This window comes from Phymastichus coffea, unplaced genomic scaffold (genome assembly GCF_024137745.1).
Source record: "Phymastichus coffea isolate CEN01 unplaced genomic scaffold, Cenicafe_Pcof_1.1 PCOF00105, whole genome shotgun sequence".
NCBI classification, from domain to species: domain Eukaryota; kingdom Metazoa; phylum Arthropoda; class Insecta; order Hymenoptera; family Eulophidae; genus Phymastichus; species Phymastichus coffea.
The window spans coordinates 348,923-369,967 of NW_026706916.1; the positions used below are offsets into that span (position 1 = coordinate 348,923).

Sequence of the window (21,045 nt, forward strand, 5' to 3'; positions counted from 1 at the left end):
AAAACCTCAGCATCTTAGAAAGCAATTGATAATTTATTGTTCGGGGTAATTACATTTTCATTAATGTGGATTATCACATAATCGAATGGAGCAACGATATTGAATATTATAGTATATCTTAGGGCAACAAATGAACTATATTTTTTTTAATTGATGAACTATATTAAAGATCATATTGATCAATAATGCTCTTCAGTTGAAAATTCAAGTAATATACCATTTGCGTTTGATTTTATTATGCTAGAAGTTATTAAATCACAGTAGATTTCAATTGACCAAAATGGAAGGTAATTTTACTTGACGAATTTTTTCTTTCCTGGTTTGAATCCTATGTTAATAACAATATTGATATTGTTCACATGTCGGTGTCATCTAACGAATAAATAATGAGTACATTTATACATTTAAAAAAAAATTGGTTTTATTATATTGTACTGCTTCCTAATTTGCGAAGTATCTGATATTTAATTAACAATATTGAAGCACTAAATAATTAATAAAAAATCCAATAGCAGAACCAAATTGCATGATTCAGATTATATCTTAATTATATATTCTCCGAGGTTTAGACGATATAAGCAATCACCACGAATAGAAAAGAATGTTCTACGTCAATTCCGACGAACATAGTGCGAAGCTTGGATTTCCGGTTACTCGAGCGCTTTAATTAAGAGGGTATGTTGTTAGTTCTACGGTGATCAATAGATCGCAAAATAACCTTGCTCTGGGACCAAAAAAACCTTTTTCATAGACTATCATGCTTTTATTTCATGACAATGTAAGAACTGTAATTTCATTTCGTTTGGAAATATACTTATAATCTGAATTTTTAAATATTACCAGTGTGAATGTAAATTTACTAATGTAGGGATGGTTAGTTTACCGCAATTTAAACATCAGCAAACTTATGGCAAATATATAGCTGAAACTTTAAAGCAAACAGGGAGATTTTAGAAGATTACAGAGCGTACATAAGTAGTGAAAAGACGGCAAGCCTGTAAGCAGTCGAAAAGCACTCTTGGTACTTAATATCAACAATAATATACTTCAAAGAAAAATAAACTATAAGGTGCACACAATGTTTAATCTGCTTGCCATAGCTCATGAATGTTGATAAAATTAAATAATATATTTTAAAAAGTCAAAAAAATTAATATCACAGAAGCTAAATATTCAAGTAAATCGATTAGTACGTGCCATTAGGGAGAATCCTTAGTACAGGCTAGAATATTGGCAGACAGGCGAAAGCCCACTGAGAAAGCCTATATGCTCGGGTGAGTTTGTTAAACGGCAGACACCAGAGCATAATGCACGGATAGTATTTTGTCGGCTTTGATTACCTTGAGTAGAAGGGTTTCAAGGCATTATCGTCAATCTATTATGAATGCTGTATCACAATAATTTAGGTCGGAATGAAATAAACTAAATCAATAACTATTGTATTCTGAGACGAGAGTACGATACGAATATGTTAAAAAAAATCAAATTTGCTAAATCGGAACTTGGGAATAAAGATTGGAGTATAGTTATCCTTTCTAGTTCAATTTGTAATCAGCGTAAGGACAAATGAGTCGGAAAAGGAAGTCTCTCTCGCACTCTGAGCTCGCATAGTCGTATGTGCTTATCGAACTTGTAACTGCTCATCGTTTCCTCCGTATTAAATGAACTTGAATTAGTTTTAACTCTTTTAGAATGACATTATCCCGAAATGAATAAAATTCGTTGATTTATGCTAAAGAATGAATTGATCTTGTATTCTGTAACAAGTGAGAATTCTTCTTTATAAAACAATACTAGCAAAACAAATCAAACACCTTCAATCGTACACGCAAACTCATCTGATCGAGTGTTGATTAAGATTAAACACTCTTAGAGAGATGCTTTCAATCGTTTGTATACAGTCGCCGGCCCATCGCGTACAAATCCGATCAAGAGCTAAGGCCAACAGAGCTTCAAAGCTAGCTTTCAAGAGAAAGAGAGAGAGACAGAGACAGAGAGAGAGTGGGAGAACCGCACTACCCTGCTCAAAGGATCTATGGAATTCGCGTTAATTGCATACGTGGTGATTTGTTTACGCCAGAAGCTTAAAGCATTGTTTGACGTATGCAGCTATATATATGGAATTGCAATACGCGTTCAAGCCGGCATTCGATACTAGAATTCTCCATGTAATTCTAGTGAGACAATAATACCTGTTTGGACATTCAATAGGCACAAATTGTAAACACCAATCATTCTAAACGTGCTGATGGAAATTCAAATATATATTTTAAAACAATTAATTCGCCATTCAGTTACAACTACACGCGCGCTGATAATTCAGCTGTGGTAGGCTAAAAGTATGCGGCTTTTACGTGCATCGTTAAATTCTTTCTTTTTTAATGGTTAATACAGTTAAAACATAAAAAAAGATATATGTTATTTATCACATAGTAGTGGACTTTCAACCTAAAATATTAAATTCTAGTTACGACGATAAAACTTGAACAAAGAATTCAATGACATTTACTCCCTTAAATTAATGTAGCTTTTCAAAAGTTCTTTAATATCCAATCTACGCCACAAATTATTTGAAAGTCATTTTTACCTATGTCTCAAATAATGGAAAATTATTAGTCTTCAGGTTCTTAATAATTCGTCGTTTTTTGTTAGGCTTTCGTAGTTTATTAATGCTTTTATAGATAATGCACCAATTCTGCGTAAATACTCGTGGCTAATTTTGTATTTTATGCTTAAATACTGAGAATATTTAAGGAATTTCAGTATCTCTAGACTGCTACGTATCAAAACTTTTCCCTGGAAATATATTCCAGAATAGCCGTGTAAGCTATTTACCTGCAAAGTATACTTATGCACATAGTGACGCTAGCTAAACACGTAGTTTTCACATATTTTTAATTTAAAAATTAATACCAGCGCAAGCATTTTCATGCAATTATAAAACTCTTAGATGAATTATTTCTCTAAGATTTGAGGATAAATAATTTCACTAAATACGTTATGTTACAAATTAAGAATACTGGTACTTTACTTTATGAAACTTCCGACTACTTACACCACTTACCTCAAGTAATTTCCGTGTTTCTCCTGTTTCTTTATACTTTTTTTAGATAAATAAGGTGTTATCTCATCACAATGTAGGGCTTTTCACGAAAAGTTAACACAAGAGCAATTTAGATATATTTGACTATAATTATGAAACTATTTTTACATGAAGCAAATACGACTAAAAATATATTTTTATATCATTTAGAATCAAATTCTTTAATGATATATTATTAAAAACTATCATCTTAAATGTTTAATTATGCGTCAGTGGATCTTTTGAACATATCTGTCAAGTAAGAGGGCAAAGAGAGAGAAAGAGAGAGGGAGAGAGCGAGCAAAACACCATCGTCGTCCTTTCGTCGAAGTCATTAACATACAGAGGACACGAAAGCAGACAGAACGAGAGATCGCGTAGAGGCATTACTGAGAAAGGCCGTCCCACTGACTTGTTACAGTGCTTAAACCTCGTGTAAGCACGCGATGTCTCATGTATCAGGGCTTCGATTTTCGCCGTAGACATGACAAGCCGATTTAACTTGTCATTTCACTTATGCGCTAGCTTCTCGAAGATATTTCATGTAATAAAAATAGTCCGGCAGAAGTCGGGTAATAGTCTCGCAGAAAATTATGGCGATTCACTAGCTTTAACTAATGTACCAGACTTTTATTTTTGAAAAATCGGGGAAAGGAGACTAATACATACCGTTGAAATTTTTTTCTGTTGAATGAATTATTTATTAATAATTAAATATGAATAGAATTTTAAATGTATCGTGCATGGTACTAAATATGCTGAATTACAAATTTATTCATCGATACTTTTAATTTTACGTCACGATGAATTGAAAAAATAAATATTTACTTTGTATGAAATGTTCGAGATTACTAAAAAAGAATATTAGTTCGAATGATTTTGTTTTAACTGCTATAATTGAGTCACATATCAATTTTAAGGAGAAAAAAATATCTTTTCTTCAATTGAACAAGAAAAAAACCTTATCATAGATTCATTAAATTATATTCGTCAATGAAACTCAAGGTCAAGTATGATGTTTTATTATTTTAATAATATTATGTAAATTGAAGAAATGAAGCTATACATAAAAGTATGTTAGTGTGGATGTTTGAGAAATTATTCTGAATGTGACGAGAATAAGGATGTATGTATATGGATAGGAACGCAATTTATTGTCGATAGGTATATACTCGCGGACACATTACCATATCAGTTTAATAGTTTAAAAATTTATATTTACTTTATAACTTGTGTCCAAAACAATTTTGTTACCTCTGTTAAAGATTCTGTAACATCATCTTCAAAATATACGGGAATGAAATAACCTGCCATACAAAGCCTGTAACTAAACTATAGAACTTTCTTTACTACATAAAGAGAATAAATTAATTATATTAAGAAAAGTGATATAGTTTTACTAATATTTAAAATTAATAAATAATTTATATATATGTATAATGATACAATATTGTCTTAAATATTTCAGAAAAATAGAAATATATTAAAATAAGTTAGACTTCTTTTCAGACTTCTCACAATGAAAGATATAAAGTTCGACAAAAAGTCTGGAAAAGATTAGCTAGACTGGTTTCTGGATTTTTCACACTGAAAAATAATAGGTCTGGCATAGCAATAAAAATCAGACTTTTGTCACACTTTTTTTTCTTACATGTATTCCTTTCTGTTAAAACATAACTAATAATAGATATCTTTCGTAGAAACAATATATTACCTTTCGAAAATGCAATATATTAACATCATCAGAAACCCATCCGATGAGCTGCAAAAGCGAACAACAAAGACCAAGGCAGTGCACAAAGAAACTAAGTGACACGCCTCTCAGCCTCTGACACGGCAAGTTCTTGAGTATAGGTTGCTTGCCGCTGCTACTGCTGCAGCTTGGAGCGCGGCTGGCTGTAAGTAATAGCTGAATTAACATCTCAGTGCATCCCCGAAGTGTGCATCACGTAGTATCTACAAGGTAGCACGATGCTTTCGGGCTGCCGTCGCCATCCGCGCAAAACGCCTTGAAAGGTATCGTAGTGGCGTGATCGTCGGCGACAGGTGTGAGTACGTGTGCGCGTACGCTCTCACTCCGCTGCTTTGCGCCTGCATAAGAGATTATAATAACTGACAAAAAGAACCACGAGACTGTAAAAAAGAAGAGGGAAAATATTAGCGAAATACAAGTTTTTACGATAAAGTTTCTTCTACTAGCAAACGTTCATTCCAGGCCGAACAATAGCAACAACCTTTTTTAATTATTTTTATAAGGCTATGAAGACAAACATCGCGTTATGGGTTTTGTATTTACACGAGCGCGTTACCGACGATAAGTACACCAGAGCCTGTAATTTTTTTGCCCAAATAAAAAATTCCTCGGGTTAACATAAAATTTAATTTTACTGAATATTTTCGTATCCTCTGTTGTGCCGTTTTCTTCTTGAAATATGCTTTTTATTGCGCAACGGAATGACTAATTTGACGTTGGAGCAGGAAAACGTGTATTTTTTAATTAATTAAATAATGTTTAAAAAGTTGTATATCTAGATGAAGAATTTTTCCACAGAAAACAGGAATTACATTAAGCTACTTCGATGCGACATGTTGGGAAGATCACTTTTTTCGTCGTATTTGATTAACAAGAAACGAATTGCTGAAACTAATTAATGGTATAATCCGAAAATTTAATACGGCTTGATTCCGCCTTAATTATCTTTTTTTATTCTCTTCTGTCCTTCACATTTCTCTTCGGCGCGAATCTTCTGTCTGGAGATGAGTGAAGGAAAAAAAGGGATGGGAAGTTCAGAGACCAGCTTTAATTGCGTTCTATTTCACGCGACGCTTCGAGAATTCTTTGTGCCTTTTCTCTGTGCTTCGAGTGCTTTCCGTCTCTACTTTTAATGAAGCACAGGCTATACGTACACGCTTCGTTTTCGAATAATTGGCATTTTCGAATTTTTTTTTTTTTTTTGCAGTATCGTCTCTAAAAGTATGGATTTTCACAATATTCTTGAAATATCCCAATTTCATTTGAAATAACCGACTGAAATAAAAATGATTCATCATGAAATAGTAAATGAAAGCTTGGCAAGTGACAATCGGTTTTACATCAAGGACCGAGATGCTAAAGATGCAAATGTACGAGTAGCAAACGCCTCGGAATTGACAAAGCGCGTATAAACGCCTCGGGCACACTATATTCGGAAACCCTCGCCGATCCGCCAATATCCTGTCTAATTCAGACGAACGCCCAAGGACACTTAGCATCGCAGATAAGTAGATCAGTTAGTCAAGAGAGAAAGAGAGAGCAGAGTGACTATACAATCTTTCGTCGGACGTTGGCTTTAACAAATTAAGCTATTTCGAGAGTTACGACGCGTGTTTATTAGTGACAATGGTGCTTAGAAATTTCGTATCCAGTTGGTCTTAAGAGAATATTTTTTTATTTTAATATGAAGGGCAGGATGGCATTTGGAAAATCCATCGAATACTATACACCGTATATATTTGAATTGCAATAACAAACTTACTAATGTACATTCTTATCAGAAATTTCTGGAAAGACAGTTATCATTGATCTTGAATGCTATTTTTAGCATAAATTGCAATCTACAACCACACATAACTCAGACAGGCTACGTATCTCAGGAGGTGAAGCCAATAATATAAAAAATTCTCATCAAACTATTATTCGCATTTGGCATAGTTTATGTAACTCGCAGATCAGCGAATTATATAAACATAACGTAGTAGTCGATTCGCGCATGTGATGGCTGAGTTTAGACATGAGCGTTCCAAAGCTTCTTTGTGCATTTCACGAGACTTTAGAAAAATTTTTCTTGTAGCAAATATGTTGTACAATTTATTCAATCTGACAAGGAAAAATGAAAACAATTTGAGAATGCATACGTGAATAGAAATATTATTGATATTTTACATTTCAAAAAGTAAATTATGTGTTCATTGTAATAATAATAAAGCTATAAAATAAAAAGTCCAATTATTAGTTACCTGAGAATATTTATTAAATAATTAAATGTAGTAAATTTTGTAAAAGGCATTGATGCAAATATAAAATAAAAAGTCTAAAATTAGATTCACACTGTTATCTTTTCACTTCAAACTTACTCCGACAGAATTGACATCTGCGTATTAACATAATTTAAATGTTGCGTGAGATAGTAATAGAGACTGCAGGGGAGCCCAGACACTATCTCAAGAAACGCCCCCTCTCAGCCCCCATCGGTGCACTGTCAATCTTTGTTCGTCACGTTGACAGGGTGGGGCCACGCGAGGCCAACTGAGTAACGTATGGGTCCAAGCCCTCGACAAACATTGATTTTGCGCGAGTAATTAGAGACTCGTTGACAAGTACAAACCTTCCCTCTAAATCGGATGCATAGGATATACACGTACGTACGACGAAGAGTATGTATGTGTGCATGAGCGTGGTTAAAGGCTTGATCGCTGGCTATATTACCGATACTCAGTTAATTTGTCACTTGAATGATCTTGAACACGAATTTGTAGAATTCGATCGACTCTTTTTCATCATAGGTGGAACGATTAGCTTTTAATCATGTTTTCTCTAAACATTTTGTTAGTTCACTCATATTTCCTAAATCACATTATATTTTTGTACCCTCTATCGCAACAATCAAATATCCAAGTTATTATCGACTTTAGCATGCGTGCAGTATATATAAGAGGTAGAAGGTAGGGGGCAGCTGGACACGCCAGGGGACGTATATACGACGAGTCGTGCCAAACCATACGCCACGATCATATAACAAACGTGCATGCACGCACACGCATGAATACAGATGCGCGCGCCGTGTGTGCTCGCACTTTTGCTGGCTCACTGGCTCGCGAAGCGTTGCTTTGCTGGCGAGATCTAATGTTATCGCTTTGGATGCCATTGGTATAGTGATTTGCGCGTCCTCGAAGCCGTTGTATTTGTATACGAAAGTAGACTCGTCAGTCGAGATTTATTTCGAACTTCTATCTCGATGTTGGATGATTAAATACCCATCTTCGCGTATTGCCGCAGCGCTCGGAATTATTTGTAGCTTGCGTCAATCTAACAGGCAAAGCGCAATCAGAGACACAGAAACGGCCACCCAAGAGATTACACGGAATCCGTCCTCTCTCTCTCTCTCTCTCTCTCCCTCTCTCTCTCTCTCTCTCTCTCTCTCTCGAGTAAATACGACACTGGGCTTCCAGGTGTCATCCCCGCAACTGAATTAAGTCCACATGAAATTACACACACGCGCGAGCCGGATGACTAGTCAAATAGTTGGGCTTGACGAGGGTTGTCGTGTTCGGTCACAATCGGCAATGGCGACTTGATTTGTCAGCCCCGGCTCCGTATAGCCTGTGAACTATCAAGTATTTGCGCAAGTCGGTCTACATTTATTTCGATTGAGATATAGTATTGGACGTGCGCGATTGAAAATAACCGAAGTAGCTTGATTGGAATGTTAATTATGTTTTACGCCACAGCAGTAGTTACGCAATATCCAGCTGAATTGTGTAGTCGTCGCTGTAGGCATCGGTGTACGAAGTGGAAGCAATGAAAACCTTTTTTAACGTTGCGTTAACAGATTCGTTAAACTCGTCGGGAAAAAAATCCATGGCAATCAGTGCTGTCGTTTGTCAGAACAAATACATTTTGTCGACTGATTTGTTCTATTTGCAGGATATTTGTTCTGACCAACAGCACTGATTACCGTGAATTTTTTTCTAACAAGGTTAACGAATCTGTTAACGAAACGTTAAAATAGGCTTTCGTCCATTCATTGTCTACATCGATCGAGTACCGCGACGATTACTCACAGAAATGTGACAGGCGAGAAGGAAATTCAAACAAATTCAGCAGAAATGATGACGCCATATGTTTGTGAAAAGGTCAATCTTGCGGCATCAATGATGTAATACTATTGATATAACGCGACCCTTCGGTTAGGTACCTTTTTGAAGCCGACAAGTCAATATCTCAATGATCTAACTTGTGATATTCAGGCACATTAAATGTTTCAGTGATGAAAAGACTAGTAATTGCTTTCGACAGAATATTGGCGCGTAGATTGATGTTTTTAGAAATAGAATAAGATTTATCTACGGCCGTATATATTATTTTTATTGCTATGCATCCTAAAATATTAGTTGATTTTGCGCATAAATATATTAGATTCAAAAATTTAAAGTATAGCAAAGGCCAGATAAAACGCATGAGAAAGAGAGAGAGAGAGAGAGAGAGAGAGAGAGAGAGAGAGAGAGAGGGAAGAGTCTAGACAGGCCAACTGAGTTACGATCGTTCAGTGTAACAACAACATAATTCAAAATCTCATTAGACTAGCGTAGCTTGGAGTGCAATTTTTCAACCATTATCCTTCGCTCTAGCGCATATATAAATACGGTTTATGACGAGCGAGAAAATTCGTCTTGGATTTTCTCGCTGAATATAACACTTTGTTAAACATGACACTTTCTAAATTTATAAACAGCAGAGCACACGTATAAGAGCCTTTATTTCGTATTTACATATATAACGATGATTCTTTTAGAAACTGATATTCCTCTGTCAATAAATATGGGCAATAATATAACTCTTAAAATACCATTCACTGAAGTAACAAGTAAGTAATTCACGTTTAGCATTCGTAAAATCATCGAATCTTGAAAAGTGAAAAAAATTTTAGGAGTACTGGGAATCATTTTATATTTTTTATTTTTGTAGATTGCACAATTTTCCACGCAGAAGAGCCGAGACAATAGCGCGACTATTGATTTTCTTTATACCCCCTTCGCTCCCCTTGAAGGATAATCGAACAAAGAGTGGTGCTGTATACGACAGACGATGTCAAGGAAAAAGGGTAAAATGGCCCTTGAAATCAGAAAAGACGAAGAAATTCGAGTAGTTCGTGCACGTAACACACAAAAGAAGAATGGGGAGCGACTTGAAGTTGAAAGCTATCGTGTCGACAAGATGCTATCGATACGCTGAGGCCCGGCGGATGGTGGTGAGAAAGAAGAGCGAGAACCGAGAGAAATCAGATGTTTTTCGTCAAAATACGCTTTGACTTGTGCGTAAACGCTTCGTTTTATCCGCTCCCTTACTTGCTTTTCAATTCCACGGCACATATTCCACAATTCAGCTAGTCCACGCACGTCTTACAGCAACTACATTAATCGTTGCGAGCTGAGATTCAACTCTCGTCAGATACACAACTTTCCACAGGGATCAATGGAACGTTTTCCCTCGTTTTCTCCGAGACGTGCTGCTGCGCTCGCGTATAACTTTGCAAGCGCAAGTTGTTGCGGCGCAGGCGAACTCGTATAACAGAAGAGCGGAGCGACGATATCTTGCGCACATGCAAAACGGCAGAGGGAGGAAGAAGCGCGAGACCCGCTGTGGCGTGCGGATGCTTGCTCCCTCCGCCCGTCCGTAAAAGTTTTTACACAGTTTTTCGGGCCAGCCGTTCGCATGGAAGAGATTCACGTCACAGGCAAGTTTTATGGATGCGCGTAACGCGGAGTATAACAAAATGGCGCTTTTCGATGAAAAACCTTTCTCGCGCGACAGATATATATACAGTTTTTTTTTTTTCTAACGCGCGTTTTTAAGCGATTGATTTATCGCACCTATAGATTATTTTAAAAGTTCTTGAAATCAACGTTGACCTGTCCACAATAACTACCAGAACTAAACCGTCAGAGATATACAGTCGAGTAGCACTATCAAAAATTAAAGTCATGAATTTTGCACTGCGTTGACGAGACATTTGGGAAATGACTTGTAATGGGACGCCGAGCTAACGACAAAGTAACTTAAAAAAATCGTAAACACACTGATAAGATGACGCGACGAGGCAAGGACTTTCTCTCGCGCCCGAGGGAATTCACAGATGAGCTTACAATAAACCTCTTCAAGTTGCCTCCGACTGAAATTGACTTAGTGCGATGCTATTCATGAGCACAGCGCAAAACTTTCTCTTTAACCTCTCCAACTTTGCTCTCCAAATTCTTTTCTGTTGACAAAGAAAACACTTTTTATCCCTCTTCCCCTGCCCTATCGGGCTTATCTCTTAATGCCTTGAGTAGGCAATGAACGATGATAAATTGGATTTAAAATTTATACCCGACGACTTCCGTGACATTATTCTGAATAGTATCTCAAAGAAACATGCGACAATTCACATTCCGTAGCTGGCAACAAAGCTCGGAATATACGTCTACGTCTGACCAAAGCTGGACCTCGCCATCGCTTCACCTTGAGATATGAGCCAACCCGCATTTTGAGAAGGGAACAAGACTCGCGCGATTACAAGTTCTCAGACGACAAAAGCCCCACAGCACGAGCGTTGGCTTTTAAAAAAAGCTCCAATCAACGACGATAAATGCACGCTGCACACATGCAGAGGAATTTTAAAATGAGATTCCTCTCGTTGCGCGTTGCGCGCGAGCAACGAGTGAGGACCGAGTGGAAGCTCGTTACGCGCGCGCAAAGGCACGCGCGCCGAAGCGCTAAGTCGTCCTCTTGCGGGTCTCGGCCGCAATTTATAGTCTTCGCGCACTCTCGACGACGACGTCGAATTATTAAGTTTGCTGGTCAACAGGAGCGAGCTGCGTCCGGGCTACAGTTGAAAAATAAAGCGATACGGAGCTGAGAAAACTGTTTGCCCGCGATAATCAGTCGATCGAACAAAAGCATAATGTATTTTTAATTAACGTTCAAAACTCATAATCCTGAGCAATCTGCAGCTGTGCATGAAATAAACTTACGGCAAGGACACTAGAGCAAAGGCTGTTAAGATTCAGGTTCGAAGTTCTTAGCCGAGGAGCATGTACGTATATACGCTCAACCGCATACGTGCCTACGTAACGCGAGGCAACAGCCGGCGCGTCGAAGCGCTCAAGTTTAAGTAGTATCACGTTTCTTGTCTTATTCTATTAAGCGAGAGCAAAATTGAGACGACTCTCAGACGTTTGCGGCTGTTCGATTTTGTTGCTCTTTCGATAAACGCAAGTGTAATGCATACGTTAGTGCAGATTTGAATGCGTAATGCGAGAAGAGGTTATTTGTTCTAAATACCACGGAAACTTCGCCTGAACAATTTAACTCGATTGTGCGCGTTAATTTACATTACTTAGGCATACTTAAGTGTATTACGTCGAATTTCAGCAGCTCAAGTACGAAGAAAATAAATTTCGTCATTTGAAATGTTTGACGAATACTCAATCTGTTTGTATTAATTTTTGCGATTATAAACTGATAAACTGTCGAAAAAATTTTAATATATTTTATTTATATATCCGTCTTTGCTTCCTATTACTTTTTAAGATCGTCCATCGTATATGTATGGCACAATAAATTACTGAATTTCGCCAATTTGCTGTCGCAGCGAGATGTTAACGCGAAAAAAAATACAGTTCGATAGTTTGGTACTGCATAATTTGGTTGATCCAATTGTAGCTTGGTTGTGATCACTCCGATTATTGCAGAATAATTTTTTTTTAAAACGAGTTCCTATCGTAACTTTGAGCTATAAGTTTGAGTAAACAATTGAAACTGAAATTTTATGCTCAAGCCTAAATTTTCAAAAATTATTTTTACATAAACGGCTTGATATATCTAGCTAAAATAAAAATAATACAATTGTACAGTAACAAATCGAGCTATATATTTATTCGGATTGTCACATTTACTGTCGGTGAAACTTCTCATTCTGACTTCTCCTTAACCCGACCAAAAACTATCTTTTGTGCGAATATATAGGTAGAGCCAGAAGGGAAACCAGATATTCTCGAAGACGGCCACTTCGTGCTAAAATATAGAAAGTGGCTCTCGGGGAAAATATCTGGCATCGCAGATCACATACCCTTCGTACAGTAGTAGCAGTAGTAAAAGGAAAGTGTAAGACTGAACCGTAAGAGTTTCATCCAAAAGAAACTTCGGCATTGTCGTCGCGGTCTCGCGCCTATGATAGATGGATGCGGAAGGATTTCGAGGAACGCAGCAGTCCAGATAACTGCCCTTATTTGTCACTCCGCACACGTTTTTGCGTTACATTACATTAAGTGATGTGAAATTTGATTTGTTCTGAAAGTATGCTCTCGTTTTTGGATGCAAAAAAGAGATAAAGTTATGCCTTTAATCTCCTGATTCATAAGAATGAAAATAACGTTATAGGAACTTATTTGAAACACTTTAAATTTATAAATTAAACTTTAAAAAAACTTTCAAAAACGTGTCTCTGTTAGCCTCAAGGAGTATCACAAAGCTTGATTTCGAATGACAAAAATTTCATTAGAAACAGAGATGGAGAGACGTTTTGTTAGCGAAAAACAATTACAAGATTAAGATTAGGCCAATTAAAATGTTACTTTCATTTCTACAATTTAGCTTTAGGTATCCGGAAAATTAACTAAAAGTCACATTTCTTACAATCTGTTGACTATTCTGATAAAATTTAGATTGAGATGAGCCATTAATCGAGCTATTCTACAATTCTCGCTTAAATATAAAGAATTCAGACACAAAACAGTTTGCCTTTCATTCGAATTATAATTATAATAATATAAAACATAAGTTTCTTCCAAATGGAATACAATCAACAAAAATATACTAAACAACTTTTTTTTCATCGATCGTCGCTTATTCTCTTTTGTTTGCCTTGTAGCTATAAAAAAAGAACAGTAAATAAAGGAACGGTATAAAGGAACGGCTATAAACGTTGCGAACTAACTTGAACAATTGACTTTGATATCTCTCGTGCAGAAATATATTCTACTAGAGAATGCATACACCCCGGAGATTTTCTCAACAGTAGAGAAGAAATCTCTATACTCAATTTTTCGATATGCTGCATTTTTTAACTTGACGTTGGATAAAAGGGCTTGTTTACGAGTTTTCACGAGCAATTGGATTTAACATCATCTCTGAAGGCTTTCTAAATAAGAGATAAATCTTTGCGACGTTCCAGAAAATCCAATTTGCCGATGCAAATCCAATTGGGTTTTCATTGGTCTCTAAAAGTGTACGACGTCGAACTGTGTATTCCGATTGAGGAATGATTATTTATTATCCAAGTCCATTTTCACGCTTCGAAGTGGTAATCTTTATGTTCCAATTTCGAAAATCGATATTATCTTATTCACGTACATAAGAGAAATTTAAATATACGAAACAAGCTATTGACGAAGCGTGACACACTCTTGTCATGGCCTCAGGCTCTCTCACAATAATTAAAGTGGCGCACCGGCGTGGCTCGCCACGATAATTAGAAAACTTGCAAAACCCGCTTCTGCCTGCTGGCCGCTATCTTTGTTGGGTAAACGTTTGCTTTGCGAATGAGACGGCAAAGCCCCGAAAGTACATTCTCGCCAGTCGCGCGATGCCAATTGCGATAAAGTACTTGCGATGAGCTTTTATTCTTTTTTTTTTCTTTTTGCTGAAACTTTTTGGTCGAGTTTAACTTTTAATTATAAGTGTAAGGAATCATTTAGTATACTCGTATTATTGCAATTTTTTTCTATAAAAACTAAGTTTCTCTATCAGATACCTTTAAAATTGAAATAAACCGAGGGGTAATGAATAAAAACGTAGTGTGATTTCACTTGTTATCTTTTATATAGCCACAGTGTGAACGAGTGTGAAAGCTTAAATGTGTGAAAGCTGTGGCGAAAATTGATAATTTATACGAAAGAAATTAAAGACTTTTTTCAGTCCAATCAAAACCATTAGTCGACATTTATAATGTCGCGCGCTGTACTACCATTTTTTGTTGCGCCGCATAATAGACGAATATTTTTGTGCATAATAATTCACATGCATGTAATAATTACGTAGACCATTGTCGGTCTGCCTGCAACATTGGCGCTGAGCGTACTATCTATCCGGTGACCCGCATACAGTGCAGGCTAGCTGCTCTTACTTCTGGACCCGCGACCGCGACCGATGCGCTAATTGACGACTCTCGACGAATGCCTGTTCTACTTGCTTCGAATCTTATGTTAAATGATACGAGTACCTTTATCGGCACCGACATCTCGCCAATAGCGAGCATAGTTTGTGAGTATCTCCGAGTCATGACACCTCGTTGAAATAGATCACGAAATTGACATAACTTTAGAAATAATTTAATACGCGGGCGCACACATAACGTGCGTTTATAATCATGCGAATGTCCCGATGAATATGCATGAGATGATAAATTGACAAAATCAACAAATGAATTTTAGTTTAATGTGACCTGAGAAAATGTGCTTTTCCTTTAAAAAATCCTCACTTATAAATAAATAAACATTAATGTAATTTAACATACGCGTTGCGTTGATTGGATTTGGCAATATATTTCCTCTTGCTGTTTGGTTTCCTAGTGTTATAATTTACCCTTTTTATAATTTGTCGTGCCATTGTATTTGTTCTGATTTCTTCTTGTTATTTCGGATACGAATGAAATATCTTATTCAATATTGTAGGTAACCTATCAGTTAATAAAAAGTAAATTATTTAAAATACCAAATGCTGAATTAGTTAAAATAGTATATCTAAAGTTTAATTAAGGTAAATGAAAGATTATTTATGTTTATTACATCTTGGTTTGCAATACTATATTAGTAAGCATTTTTTGTTATTACGTCAACACACTTTGCTATTTTCTTTTGAAGCGAGCTTCACTTCTGGATGTTTGTATTCTTGAGTCCGAAAGTCGGAGCAGTTGTTTTTTTTTTATTTCAAACAGATAGAATTTCCGAAACTCTTGTTGACAGCAAAAAGAATGACTTTGCACTTGACAAAAGAGAGCTGCTATTCAAATAAAAAACACACACACACACGTACGCACGCACGCAAAAAGACAAGGGTTTGGCGTGGAGTGATCGTACACAACAATTCGTTGCATTCGAAACTGCAAATACCTACTGCAATATTACTATTGTTGTCTTTATTCAGCGACACTCGGCTAGTTAATTGCTTTAGTTTTCACAAGAATAGGGGACATCATTCGTAAACAACGGCTCACTAATATTATCGTCGAAATCTAACGATCAGCTCTTTGCACTCGAACGAGCAGTTTAATTGAGCAATATTTCTTTCGCTCACAGAGAAAGAGAGTCAAGGACTCGTAAATCTTTCGAAAATGTCGTTGTCTCTCCTTCAGATCGCGCTGCGATTAAAGGCATTATGAGTATAAAACAGTAGACTCGCTCGTGAAAGATAACGAAAAAGACAAATGACCTTAGCCCTGAGCTTTACTGATTCGACGATAAGTTTTTTGAAGGATCCTCGATATCGTTAGCTTGAAAGATAATATATAAAATGCACGCCAAACGGATAAGAATTGATAACATCCAGAACATTCAATTGGTAGTTCATGCGTGATGTAATGCTAAACTCGATGTGAAAAGTCGGAAAGACAAGTTTATAAGTTGGCAGATCAATTTTAAACGTTAGTAATGAGCTAAACTTGATAAAGTTTCTATTGATTAGCTGTGTAAATTGATTATTATTTTCAAATGAAATTTCTGCTTGTCGATATGCAAAACAAAATGCGGATTTTTTCATCCATCCCGTCCAATAACCCATCATTCCTATTCTACATTACTTTGAATTATTTCAAGTGTCAAATTTGAATATTTTAGACACATGAGGATGTGGTTTATGCATTTAATTATAGCAAATATCACTTTCACGATAGTGTTTTGGAATAAGTAAATGTACATTAATGTTAATTTTATTAGTGACGGCGTGATATATCCTGCACGTGTTATCTGGCGAAAATATTCGTAAGTGAACAAATATCCTACTTTACACCTTGAATGAGATTCACAAACAATAATTTCAATGGCCGTACTCGTCAAGTAATTTTGATAAAAAGTCGAAGCTGAAATTTTATACGAAGGCTTGGATACTGTATACGTCAACGAAGGTAATTTGGTGTCTAAAAATGCAGAATGTGGTGATGTCAAGCGCCTTGCGGATGCTGATTACAAGTGCACGTAACAGTGTCACAAAGAAGAAAGTTCTCAAATTAAAAGCGTGCGATACATATATAAGACACGGTAAGTTTCCATAGTTTACCGCATGTACTTTGTGAAATTTCGAATGTTTCGTTAAATTTTGGTAACTTTCAGCGACTCCGACTTCACAGGTCTCACTCCCAGAGAAATATTTCAATTTATTTAAAAATTATGAAAATAACTTTTTTTATTGCTTGCGCATATGCGTGACAAGCAACTTGAGTGAATTTATGTTTTAACGAAAAATATCGAAAAAAGCGAAAGAAGCAAGCAATCGCATAGCCGCTACGATTATTCAATCGGTTTTTCCCGCGAGAGACTAGTGCTATATGCATCGGCAAAATGCCAATCCTCGAGGTGCTTTCGCACACCTACAAGTACAAGTGCGCGCGGCACACCGGTGGCGGCGGCGGAGATGCCACTTTCCATTATTTTTGTCGGCAGTGCGCTATCGAGCTCTCTTTTTTCATATGAACGTGTGTGCGTGTGTGTCTATGTGTTACAGTTGGATTTCGCGTATATTGGCTTGAGGATTCGATCCGCTTTACTGTGATATCGAGTTTGCTCAAGGATTGCTCTTCATGTTTATGGACCGATTGTCGATACCTTCTCTCTCGAAAAAGAATATACGCTCCTCGAAAATACTTTCGGTGTATTCCGTCAGACTTTTATTATCACTCTACTTGCTATTAAGTAATATCGAGTATAAAATTTTAGGCATATCGAGGCTGGCAATCAGTTTAATGTAATTGACATGAATGTCCGATAAAAAAGCTGTACTTCAAGTGCTATCATTTCCAATTCATATTCCAATTGTTATTAAAGTTATCCACATCCTGTAATCAAGAAAGATACGTCGATAGGTGTATTTAATTATTCATTAAATGAAAAATTACGAATGGATTCGCGAACACGTTTCATTGTAACATAATTAACGGATGATGACTTTTCTGATAAATTATATTGAGAATACCATGTAAATTATCCAGAATAATTACTTTAGAAAGTTTAAAATGTGTTGCTGTTGTTCATGTAATATTTAGTTTAGTTTCGCCGTGGAGGGGGGGGGGGGGGAGTGAGAAGCATATTAGAATCAATTTAATGAATCGATATATTTGCATTCTGCACGTACGTCTCTCGATTTTTTGCGCGCATGCAGTCATTGCGCGTCCTCTAATCTTTTCTAGCAGTACGCAAACACAGCAGCTTTTTATGAATTAAAAGCCTTTAAAATACAGCGACAAGCATTTCAGAGAGAGAATACGGGCGCATAATCTGATGCAGTGCATCTAATTAGCGATACAAGCATACTCGTACTTTGCATCCGAGGAAATGGCTTGTGGCAATCCACGACGTAGAAACTTGTAATAATCTTATTCGGAACCCCGAATCTGCATGTAACGGCAAAGAATCGAGCATAATTGATGCCTACGCTGACTCATCGGCAAAGGCGATTGGCTCGCATCCAACCGAATATCCATCGTCGGTATATAAAAAATATCACGGACGATTGCTAGCGGTAGCCAGTTCCGACGTAATATTCCCACGCGCGCAGCTAAAAGAGGACTGCTTCAACTCGTAAAAAGGCAAATCCTTTCTTTACGATTTCAGCGTTCTAAGATTGTCACGATACACAGCGTGGAAAGTATTGCGCCATAACTTTAGCTCTCTAAGCTTATAGGGAAACACTCAGCAGCATATAAACGTAGCGATTATATTTCCTTACGCTTGCGAAAGATAAATAGTACAGACGCTAGACGATAATTTTTTAGTTTGGTCAAATTAAAAAACGAACGATAATAGCGTCGCCCGCTGAATAATTTTAATATGCAAAACGCTCCAAAGATCGTTTTTGCGCAACAGCGCGATTAGCACGCTATAATAATTGAGAAAAAAAAACTGAATTATAGATAAACTACGCCGAGGAATCGAACATTCTCGCTGTTCGCTACATAAACAGAGATAACTTGAACTCAATTGACTGCACGATAAACGTGAAAGTTTTCACATATATCTGACAGAAATAGTTTCGCTCAATCGTAGATCAGTAGCGATGAATTACTTGTTTCTCTCTTATTTTTATAACTATCTCTATCAATAAAAGACTATATTCCAACGCTTCAGTGTTTGTTAGCCTTAAAAACGAGAACAGTCACGGTGATCTATGCACACTGTTATTGAAGCCAAAAGTAATTATTAGGTGACATAAGCAAATAATGAAAACTTTGTTGGTGCTTTTGTTCTTTGCTGTGTTGGTGAATGTTACGCATAGTTTCGTCAACGATGGTGAATAATTATAATCACTATGACGTATAAACTACTTTGATTAAAAATCTAATCATGCCAGTATAAACATAATTTACATGACGTAATATGTGTACGCGTTGCTCGAATTTTGTGAACATAATTAATCGATGACTTTTTGCAGAAATTGGCGTGGTTGATCAAAATGAATTGTTTCGAGTAAATCACGAAATTAACCCGCGATCCAAAGCCATTTGCACTGTACACAAATCTACTGGAATTTGGCAATGCATTATGAATTGCGGAATCATTATCGATGAAGATGATATACAAATGCGCCAACATCGTTTCAAATCATGGTGAGTGAATGTATTCACGCAATTAACATTTCAATAGTCAGAGTTAGCAAAAGCTTGCTTTGCGATTTTCAGTGTTGTCGCAAGAACTATGATAAGGCACATGGAAAGGAATCCGTATATGGCTAAACATATTAATCTTAAATTTACGAAAAATAAAATGGTTGATGAATTCAGAATGGAAAATCAGCAAAATAAATAAACTAAACAAATATTGTGAATTTAATAAATCGAAATTATTCAATGCTATCAGAAGTTTAATGGAAATATTTATGATCTGAATACTTGACTAACATTATTTTTTATGATAAACAGATACGACTTATTCGCATTCTTAATTTTAATAAATACAATAAAATTCAGATGTGGTATATATTTTCCAGTGTTATACAGCTTTCGAGAAAGATTGAAAATATTAAATGAAATCCTAATGTCAGATTTTAGTATATATACACATAGACGGCAAAGTAATTCATTGAATATTTGTCATTGATATCATCTGAGTAAATTTTATGATAAAATCATAAGAAATTCACGTTATACATTGTCTCAGTCGCAAACAAATCGAGGTTATAACAAAAAGATCACTGACTTGCTTGAGCGTCGGAACGAGTCTGGGTCAGAGTGCGTCTCGCATTTCGTTGTCAAAGTTTTCCTCCCTCTCTTTCACTCGGCTTCCCCTATTGGACCCAAAGGCCCGTATTCTGCACCCGATAGAGGAAATGGGACACTTTGCCCTCTCTTCGATTTGCCACAGTGGGTATTTATCAGCCCCGTTTCAAAAGGTATTGTTTCACTTTTTTTTGCTGTGCAGGAGCCTTCTCACCTGAGCGCTTACGCGCGATTTCTGAGGGCGGCGATGACTCACCTGGCATCATTGGCGGCACATCCTGCGCCCGTGCATTCATCTTTGCCGGTAGATGTTCACTGCTCCCGCATTCGTACGCTCACTCGATGCTTACATCCGCGTTCAATCTCTTCATTTCCGTTCGGTAATAATTTTGATAATAATAACAGGTCATTTTGTTGTTTAACTCGCAGATGACGAACAGCAATTTACGTTCTCCCGCACTCTCTTTCACACAGACGCACTCACTTATATTTACAACAATTCGCTCTGGTTTTTTCCTTTACACTTACACGACATAATTTACTATTCTAAGCTAGTCCGAGTTAACAGACGACGGAAAGTGAGAGCAGCCGATGCACAAATGCACTCCAGGCTTGTGCGCACAGGTCTTATCTTCGGTAATAAACCCTTTGTCGATGCGCCGGGTCTGGCCGACAGTTTCGGGTTTCTCCAACATTTTCCCTTTCATTGTGCGCAGCGATAAACGAGTGTCGCAGATGTTTGAC

The 21,045-nt window shown here is 36.7% G+C and overlaps 1 protein-coding gene across 1 annotated transcript; it reads left to right on the forward strand.

The window, feature by feature from the left end:
- Positions 1–19,122: 19,122 nt before the first annotated feature.
- Positions 19,123–20,027, forward strand: LOC131670258 (uncharacterized). Its single transcript, XM_058945710.1, has 3 exons — positions 19,123–19,375; positions 19,518–19,692; positions 19,765–20,027. The coding sequence occupies exons 1-3, from the start codon at positions 19,306–19,308 to the stop codon at positions 19,889–19,891; spliced, it is 372 nt and encodes a 123-aa protein (XP_058801693.1). The 5' UTR covers positions 19,123–19,305; the 3' UTR covers positions 19,892–20,027.
- Positions 20,028–21,045: the final 1,018 nt, after the last annotated feature.